Source organism: Lipomyces arxii, assembly GCF_038497795.1.
Source record: "Lipomyces arxii strain Phaff 12-163 unplaced genomic scaffold V1512scaffold_11, whole genome shotgun sequence".
NCBI lineage: Eukaryota > Fungi > Ascomycota > Lipomycetes > Lipomycetales > Lipomycetaceae > Lipomyces > Lipomyces arxii.
In genome coordinates this window covers 194680-203060 of record NW_027117710.1, presented here as the reverse complement: position 1 = coordinate 203060, position 8381 = coordinate 194680, and the positions used below count along the sequence as shown (strand labels likewise).

The window sequence follows — 8381 nt, the reverse complement described above, 5'->3', positions numbered from 1 at the left end:
AGGCCTCTATCTCTGCTCTCCTGGCATCACACGGTACAAAGGATCGCACATCATTCGACTTGTGATTGCAATCGCACTCATCGTGAGGCATTACTTTTCACTCTTGCTTGTCGCAACAAACACTGTCACTCCAGTTCTGATCCTGTGGCTATCGTTTTATTTATCTACAGCTCGTACAAGCTAAATCTAATCTGCAGTCGATCCTGTCAGATAAAGTTAAAGATTTGACGTGCGGCTTTAGTCGGAGAATTTAAATTTCTTAATTTAGTAATACATCTCCATTTCGAGACGCGTCCGTTAATCTCGCAAACTCCCGCTCCGCATCCCATACAAAAGGCGACTTTGATGCGAACAGTAGATCGATTTCTTCGAGCGTGCGTTGATTTGTCTCTGGATAAAGTGCCCATACTATCGGCAAGGTCAGGATGTTGACAACAGCAAAGACATACAGCGTTCTTTCGCGGTATCTGTTAAACATGACTGGGCACAGCAACGTCAACCAGCCGTTGCCGACCGACCATCCCGCGACTCCGAACGCGTTGCCTCTTGCGCGCACTTCGAGAGGAAATATTTCTGTCGGGTAAAGCCACGGGACTACGAGCCATGTGGCGCCAAAAAACGACGTGTACGCGAATATGCACACCGCCGCACCGACACCGTACCCGGATGACTCAGATGCAGCCGAAGAGAAACTGCCAGCAAAGTACATTGTCAGTGCTTGCCCGACTGAACCCCAGTACAGTGTCCGTCTCCTGCCGATTCTGTCGACCGTGACCGCGTTGACCAGGGTCGAAAATGTGTACAAGATGTTGTTTAAACCCGACAGAAGCTCGGACTGGTTTGCGTTGAAGCCAGCGTTGGTGAAGATTGTAGGTGCGTACACAGTCACGCCGGCAATACCTATCCACTCCTGCAGAATTTGCAGCCAAACTACGAGCTGAACTCGCCGACCCAGATGCAAATCTCCGGACCCGATACCGAAAAACATTCTGAAATACGAGTTTTGGGCAGATGTCTTGTGTTCGAGTTCGACAATTTTGACAATTGAGTGGTACTCATCGTCTGCCTCGGTGGTGTCAGTCCCACGCAGCCGACGGAGGATGTAAAATGCCTCATCGTGTCTGCCGACCTTGACCAGCCATCGTGGAGATTCAGGAAACGCAAATATTACAAACAGAAGCGCAACCAGCGGCACAATCTGGACGGCAATTGGGACCCGCCATCGTAACGCGGTCGTACCGTCGCCGACAAACGACAGTGCGTATTCAAGCCAGTATGCGACTGCGACGCCGAAAATGTTGAGCGTGAATTCAAGCGCAATGAACATGCCTCTGGACTTGTACTCTGCTGTCTCGGCCGACCATACCGGCACAATTGTGTTTAAGATTCCAGTCCCGACTCCATTCATGACACGTGCAAAACTCATCCAAGAGCTAGACTGGGCTGAACATTGCAGCACTGCGCCAATGATGGCCCAACCGGATCCAATACCAATACTGCTGATGCGACCAAGTCTGTCGCCAATATGACCGCCGAGAAAGGAACCTACTAATGTGCCGACATAATATATCGCGACAATGCCGCCTTGCTTCGCGCTGTTTGTGATGTGGATTCCAGACTCGTCGACGTAGCCAAAGTCCATAAGCTGAATGTAGTCTGGCGAGTTGTTGACGCCAGACATCATTCCTTGGTCATATCCAAAAAAGAAGATAGCAAGTCCCGCAACACAATTAATTCTAGCCGTGAGTAGTTGTCTTATCTTGAAAGAGTACCCGGGACATACGCTATTAACAATGACTGCTTCTCATATTTGTCAACCACACTAAAGCTTTTCCTTTGCGACATTTGTGCCTGCAATGGCTGCAATAGCAGCTGCTCATCCTCTTGTTGAAACGTTGCCATCTCAGACATGACTTTATCGTTATCGATAACGATTTGAGGGATGTCGATGAACAGAAACTATTAAGGCTATTTAATGAGCCGCATTACCCCCGTACTTTTACGTTACATCTTTGACGAGTAAGAAAGACAAGAATAGAACTTATTTGTTCACGATAATTTTTGTATGTTCATAATAATAGATGTTTATATTACTTGTTATGGTTTAATATAAATTATAGTGAATATATACAAATATAGCATGATATAGGCATAAATGGCATAAAAACAACATGCTATGACATAAAGCAAAACATAATAAATAATATCTTCTGAATAAATAAAAGTTACATGAAGAATGGTACGAATAAACAAATATAGCAGCAAGCTCAACACTAAACCCTTAGAACAGTTGGAATTGTTTAACGTGCCGTTTTCCCCCTGTAACCGTTGCTTGTCGTCAAACGTCGGTACATGCTCCACACTATATATAGTATAATTAGTATATATAGTATGCATAATGTATATATATAGTGTATACACTATATATCTAGTCTATTTACAACATAAACACATTAGTCGTTATTAATTACATAAGATATATGAACGTACCGGATCTGGCTTAGTTCAGAAGCTTTCACGCCTCGTCGGTGTTCTTCAACCTCAAAGTCGACATGTTCGACATTTTATACGACTCAACTCAGACGCGCTTTTGTAAATATCACCTTCCTTTCTCTCTCATTTTCTTTAGCACATTTCCTTCTTTTTTCAATTAGAAAGACAGTAGAAAATGGCTTCGTCTTTTTCTGTCGCGTTAAATTTATCAAAACTCGACTCATTACCGAGGTTCGAACGTCAGAAAGCGTTTGTCGACCAATTTTCAAACAAAAAATCTGATGACATCACGAAAAAACATAAGACAAAACCTTTTAAATTGGTTATTATCGTGTTTATTATCATGTTTGTGGTTTATCTGTTAGTTCCATCTGGTTCTACTCAAAAATTAAAGCAAGAACAACAAAATACGTTTGCTGGTGAAAAAGAAGTACACAAACCAGATCTTGAAGCAATAGCATATCGTGATGTTTATCCTTTACCTGATCCTGATAGTCGCTCATCTGATATGATTGATACTTTTGCTAGATTTGCACACAGAACCTCATGCCCAATCTCGTCGTTGGATTTGCATAGACCTTTTGAACCTCTCTGTCGGTCTAGGGAGGAGGTTTTAGAAGCAATGTCTGGTGGTGGAAGAATTGGCATCGATGCGCCTTATATGCCTAGAGGCTGTGATATGCGATGGTATGATCGCGGAGATATTTGCAATATCATGTCAAAATACGACAAAATACTATTCGTCGGTGATAGTTTTATGCGGCACGTGGTTGCGGCATTACATATTCTTTTACGAGAAGACTTGGGATTTGGTGCAGTTACAGACTGGAATTTTAGACAAGACGAGCGAGACACCTGTTTCTGTCAAGGCCAATTTGATACCCTCAAGTGTGGACTACAAGGTATCTTCAACTCTGCTGATGTTGCAAAATTCGATCTTGAGTCGCTCAAATGCGATGCCAGATCATTCGATGTCCGCAACTATGTCATCCCAGTGTTTCCGCCTGACGAGGTCGATCTTAGATTGTTGGCAGACTCACTCAAACGTCACACGTCCGATAAACCAGTCGCCATAGTGTATGGTCAAGGTCATCATAATAATCTTGACCCAGTCGTGACCGGCAAATGGCTGGACACTATAATGGAGACCGTGTCGGAAAATTTGCCGACGTACGCCGGCCAAGCGCATTTGTTTGTCACACCGTCTGCTGCTGGTCCTGACATGTATGACGTTGACGTCCTTAAGCATGGACATAAGCCAATTGTGCTCTTCGAGTCCGGCATGATGCCTGTAACCAAGGCCCGTGGGATCGACATTCTGGGCACAGTAAATATGACATTACAAACTACATTGACTGATGGCAAGCACGCAGACATCAAGACCAATCTGTTGAAGGCCATGATGGTTTTGAACTGGCTCGACCAGCCTAGTTCCGAAAACGTTGCGCCACCCGTGAAAGAGGCCATAAAGAGCCCGGAAGAGTCACTGTCTGCAGCTGAGATTGCGGCTAAAGTCGCCCAACGACAATTACTGAGCAAGCCACCGGAGCTGCCAGCGCACGCAGCAGCGATATTGGCCAAGGATCAACAAAAAGCGGATCGCAAGATTGAAATTGAGGTCGAGATTGAAAAGCTTGATAAGGAAATTGATCAGAAGCAGTTTGATAAGATTAAGAAGATTAATAAAGGCAACAAGAAGTCGCTGTCAAAAGTCATACCGCAGGAAGATGAGGAGATGGCTGCGAATCCTGGCCGTGACACTGCGCCGCAGGCCGCCACGTTGCCACGACGAGAAAAACATGCGATCAAAGCCAGTGCGATACCTGCGACAGCGACTGCTTGATGCTTTTTCCATGTAAAGGTGGCGAGTCGGTGATGATTTATTGCTACGAGGATTCGGACTATATGATTAGGGTTGGCGTTTGGAGTAATATATTGTACAGATTAGATATTGTAAATGTAGACATTGTCAAACAGGCCAAGCCACGAGGTAACAATGTCTGTGTAATCGTGCCAGCCCGCGTCTGTTTCGCGTCTGCGAGCAAGCTTGTCCTGGATCGCAAGGTCAATAGCGGCCTCGCGTTTGCGGTAAATGTCTTCGAGCGTGATAAGTTCAATCTCGGAATCTTTCTGGACTGGTGTGCGCTGGGACGGCGTGGACTGGTCCTGCTGTTTTTTCTTTTTCGTCACGAGATCGTCGTCGTCGCCTGTTATACCAAGTTTGCGTTTCAGGTCCTTGACCGCAATTCTGTGGCTGAAGGTGTCAAGTTCGGTCTGCAAATTGTCTTTGCGCAGCACTTCGCGTTTGACGACCATTTCTGTCAGCATCCGTGCCGCGTCCATTTCGGCCCTGAGCCGGCGCAGCCGCTCAGAGCTCTGGGCGTCAGACCGACGAGTCTTGCGTGCGAGCCTAAACTCGCGCCGGCGGAAACACGTGTACGGGTCCGAATCGTCCTTGTCTGACGGCTCCTCAAACTTGAGCGAGTACATCAACGGCTTGCCTTTGCGCTCAATCTTGCGGGCTTTCCAGTGCGGGTAAATCATCTTCGCAAACATCACATACGCCGGTAAATCACCGAATGCGGACTCGAGCTCCTCGAACGATAATATTTGCGACACGTCTGTTGCTAAGAACGGCTGACGTTCCGCGATGGCAGACTCGAGCGTCTGGACCACTACCTCAAACACGTCTTCTGTGCATTTCTGCGATGCCGAGCGTTTGGTCGAGTTGATTTTGTCGAGAAACTCAAAATCCCGCTCGTCTAAACAGTATGCACACCCAGACGTGTCCTCGACTGTAGACGAAAATCTGATGTATGTGCTCGGCTCGGTGAACTTTTTGGTGTAATACTTCGCATAACCATCAAATACTTTTGACGCGTCCGGAGTTGGGATATAAATATGCTCGACTTTAGCACCGGCGACCGCAGCCAAGCTGGCATTGATCGCAGCCTGAAGATGATGTTCCTAGTAGACGTTAGCATTGTAGATTCGCATTAAACTAAGGGTATTGTACCTCCTCTTCCCCCTTCTCAACACCGGTTTCGACCGGCAAAACATCGCGTTGTTGAGCATCTTCAAAGTCTGCGATCTCAGACTGGTGAAGGATCTGCAAGATTTGCTTGACGGAGATCTTTCGCTGTCTGAACCGGGCAGGACCGGTCGGTTTGATGACCATCGGGATGACGGTGGCGAATAATCAACCAGACAGCGTAATCTTTGTGTAGACGGGTGTCAGCGATGAGAATTATGTAGATAATGATAGAATCGGGCTTATCAAAGCGATGTAATGGTTCAAATTGATTTAAACAAGGATTTCTAATGAAGTTGAATGTGAAATGGATGAGTAAACATCGCACAAGACCCTTACTGCTAATTCCCGTGTAATAAGAGACACAAGACCCTCATTTACAGTACCATACCCTTATCTAAAAATATATGATACAATACCCCAGACATGGGTAAGCTACAGGGGCTGACGTTTCACACGCCCCTGAAATTATCAATTTACGCAGTCTTGATACGAGCACAGCTGAGAACAAAAACACCAATCACGAAATGGACACAGGCGTAGAAAACATTGCGGCACAGGCGAATGATGAGAAAACTGAGCGGACAAAGCGACGACCTCCTAGTTTGGTTATTGAGACCGTCGAGGACAAGACGACGCATGCTAAAGGGCCTCGATCAGCAAAGGAAATCATTCAGGGTCTGGCGTTGCATTGTGTGAGTCCGGGGTTACCTCCTATGGATAATCAAATGATGGAGCATGTCATGCGGACAAGAGAAATTGAGCAGCGGCAACGGAAGTTAATTGCGTCGAGAATGAAGGAAGGGGATGATGCAGATGAAGACGAGGACGAGGAAGTTCAGGAGAAACGGGGTCCGCCTGCCAAGATCAAGATCGTGGGTCCAGCGCAGTTTGTACAAGCAGGGTATGAGCGGGCGATTAGGTCTGCGCCGTTGACAACAGAGCAGCCACGACCGAGGCCTACGTTTCTGCATCCACCTGCGCCAACACTTCGACCTGTGCCTATGCCGGTAAGAGTACCCCAATCTCCTGTTCCTGGACGAGTTCATCGACCGAGTAGGCTTGGGTCTACTAGACCGCATGCGTCTATGAGACGACATGTTGTCGAGCGACGTTATCCGGCACTCAAGCGGCCGAGACAGGAGGTGTGCGAGTGCGAAGACTGTTGGGCAGAAAGAGACGGGAGAGGTGAGAGGGATAGTCGAAAACGTCGGTTTATTGAGATTTGTGCAGAGATGTGGGATTTATTGATTGAAAGCTGAACCTGAAGTTGGCCACGGAGTTTGATTTTTGTAGTCATTGTACGGTTCGATAAAACACATAATACATTCATCCCTATTGCAAAACACATTGAAAATAGATGATAAATTACATTCCTTCAAAATGGGTAATAAGCGGTAATTTAAGCATTTCCGCACGAGAAAATATCCTTTGCACGACCGAATGTCGTTTGTGTGTGGCCGACACGACCGACGAAGGGTACCATCTTCCAATTACTTCAGCGACCGAGACTAGCATGACTTGTGATGGCGGGAGTGCCATTGCCCATGATTTCTCTGCCGTGACTTTAGTTGGCAGCGGCCAGTCTTCAGGCGATGTTCGACCGGGACGGTAAAGTGTGCCTGCAAACATGATGCCTGATTGTTCAGTGATCAAGATTCGTTCAAGCAGCATGATTTCCTCTGTCCCCGGCCCAAAATTCGACGGCGTCAACCAGACAACATCGCCAATCCAGATCTTTTCTGGGCCGAGATAGATGCCTGAGTACTCGCTTCCTTCGGTCACGATTTCAGCGTTACCGATTGTGGTATAAGTGCGTAAAATTTCACGGATTTGATGTACGCGTAGCTTAGTGTGTGGCCGAGCTATCCAAGGCTTTATGTTTGGTTCAGTCACACTGACCAGTCGTTCAGGATACGCGTACAGAACATATTCTTCCTTCGACCGTCTCGCCTGCTCTTCTTTGGATGGACATTCGGGATCAATATATAATCCAGGTCTAGATATAACGACAGCAGGAGACCAGTCCCTATTCACAGCAGGACACCATTGTCTATACTGACTCCAATCCAGTTTCTTCAGTCTGACCCAAACCACTTCACCTAATCGATAAAGACCTTTTCCCTGATTTCGATCATAAATTGCTTCAGCCCTTGTCTCATAATTCCGCTTGTTCCTGTTTGGTCTAAACCTCGGCTCTACTCTCATCTCAGTCTTACATATTAAGCATTCACAGTCTCTACTATCATGTTCAAAATTGGTCAATAACCAAACAAGATGAGGAAAGAATTCAGCCGGACTATCGAACCTACCTCGACCATGTCCGAACAAATAAGTCTCAATCTTAATCTCAACCCCTGGTTTCCTCGTATAGTGATTAAATAAAGCGTATCCTTTTGGCAATGAATGCAGTTTAAATGGTCTTCCACTCAGGTTCTTACATATTCCTTGATCCACTAATAACTTGCCCAATTTGGCTTCATAAAACTGCGTCTTTTTGTCTGTTGAGTCCAGTTTCTTATAGAAATTATACGTAAAAGGTCCATTTTTCCGCTTGGAATTATTCAACAAATCGCCATTTGGATGATGCTTCTCATGCCCATCGGAATAATGGCAAACAATACTCCAAACCCGCTCATTATTTGTCATGTTCACCTTTGGCTCAAACGCGTCTTGCTCGTCGTCAATTTCAACCTTCATTAAAGGAACAGGAGCACTCAAACTCCGCACAGCAGCTCGGACGTCGCCATCGCCATCCTCATCTGGCATTGCTTACGTTATGGCGTTATCGCGTTATCGCGTTGTCGCGTTGTCGCGTCAGTCGCGTCTTTGTCTGGCGCGTCATAACGTTATTTGA

At 46.2% G+C, this 8381-nt stretch overlaps 5 protein-coding genes across 5 annotated transcripts; 2 read left to right on the top strand and 3 right to left on the bottom strand.

The window, feature by feature from the left end:
* Positions 1–204: 204 nt before the first annotated feature.
* Positions 205–2051, bottom strand: V1512DRAFT_264620 (general substrate transporter). Its single transcript, XM_066916723.1, has 2 exons — positions 1784–2051; positions 205–1736 (listed from the first exon to the last, which is right to left on the bottom strand). The coding sequence occupies exons 1-2, from the start codon at positions 1909–1911 to the stop codon at positions 260–262; spliced, it is 1605 nt and encodes a 534-aa protein (XP_066770775.1). The 5' UTR covers positions 1912–2051; the 3' UTR covers positions 205–259.
* Positions 2052–2375: 324 nt separating this feature from the next.
* V1512DRAFT_264618 (uncharacterized protein) lies at positions 2376–4471 on the top strand. The gene has a single exon (XM_066916722.1). It carries the CDS (start codon positions 2669–2671, stop codon positions 4334–4336), a length of 1668 nt encoding a protein of 555 aa, XP_066770774.1. The 5' UTR covers positions 2376–2668; the 3' UTR covers positions 4337–4471.
* V1512DRAFT_264617 (enhancer of polycomb-like-domain-containing protein) lies at positions 4403–5831 on the bottom strand. Its single transcript, XM_066916721.1, has 2 exons — positions 5510–5831; positions 4403–5460 (listed from the first exon to the last, which is right to left on the bottom strand). The coding sequence occupies exons 1-2, from the start codon at positions 5669–5671 to the stop codon at positions 4438–4440; spliced, it is 1185 nt and encodes a 394-aa protein (XP_066770773.1). The 5' UTR covers positions 5672–5831; the 3' UTR covers positions 4403–4437.
* A 148-nt stretch (positions 5832–5979) lies between these two features.
* Positions 5980–6870, top strand: V1512DRAFT_264616 (uncharacterized protein). The gene has a single exon (XM_066916720.1). The coding sequence runs from the start codon at positions 6052–6054 to the stop codon at positions 6784–6786; it is 735 nt and encodes a 244-aa protein (XP_066770772.1). The 5' UTR covers positions 5980–6051; the 3' UTR covers positions 6787–6870.
* On the bottom strand, positions 6762–8360 carry V1512DRAFT_264615 (uncharacterized protein). The gene has a single exon (XM_066916719.1). It carries the CDS (start codon positions 8291–8293, stop codon positions 6893–6895), a length of 1401 nt encoding a protein of 466 aa, XP_066770771.1. The 5' UTR covers positions 8294–8360; the 3' UTR covers positions 6762–6892.
* Between the last annotated feature and the right edge of the window lie 21 nt (positions 8361–8381).

What these genes read in the sequence shown, in the direction of transcription:
- V1512DRAFT_264620 (XM_066916723.1), bottom strand. Translation starts at nt 1,911, where the DNA reads ATGTCTGAGATGGCAACGTTTCAACAAGAGGATGAGCAGCTGCTATTG. An exon ending in AAGCAGTCATTGTTAATAGC is followed by an intron (nt 1,737 to 1,783) that starts GTATGTCCCGGG and finishes ACTCACGGCTAG; the next exon opens with AATTAATTGTGTTGCGGGAC.
- V1512DRAFT_264618 (XM_066916722.1), top strand. Translation starts at nt 2,669, where the DNA reads ATGGCTTCGTCTTTTTCTGTCGCGTTAAATTTATCAAAACTCGACTCA.
- V1512DRAFT_264617 (XM_066916721.1), bottom strand. Translation starts at nt 5,671, where the DNA reads ATGGTCATCAAACCGACCGGTCCTGCCCGGTTCAGACAGCGAAAGATC. An exon ending in TTGAGAAGGGGGAAGAGGAG is followed by an intron (nt 5,461 to 5,509) that starts GTACAATACCCT and finishes AACGTCTACTAG; the next exon opens with GAACATCATCTTCAGGCTGC.
- V1512DRAFT_264616 (XM_066916720.1), top strand. Translation starts at nt 6,052, where the DNA reads ATGGACACAGGCGTAGAAAACATTGCGGCACAGGCGAATGATGAGAAA.
- V1512DRAFT_264615 (XM_066916719.1), bottom strand. Translation starts at nt 8,293, where the DNA reads ATGCCAGATGAGGATGGCGATGGCGACGTCCGAGCTGCTGTGCGGAGT.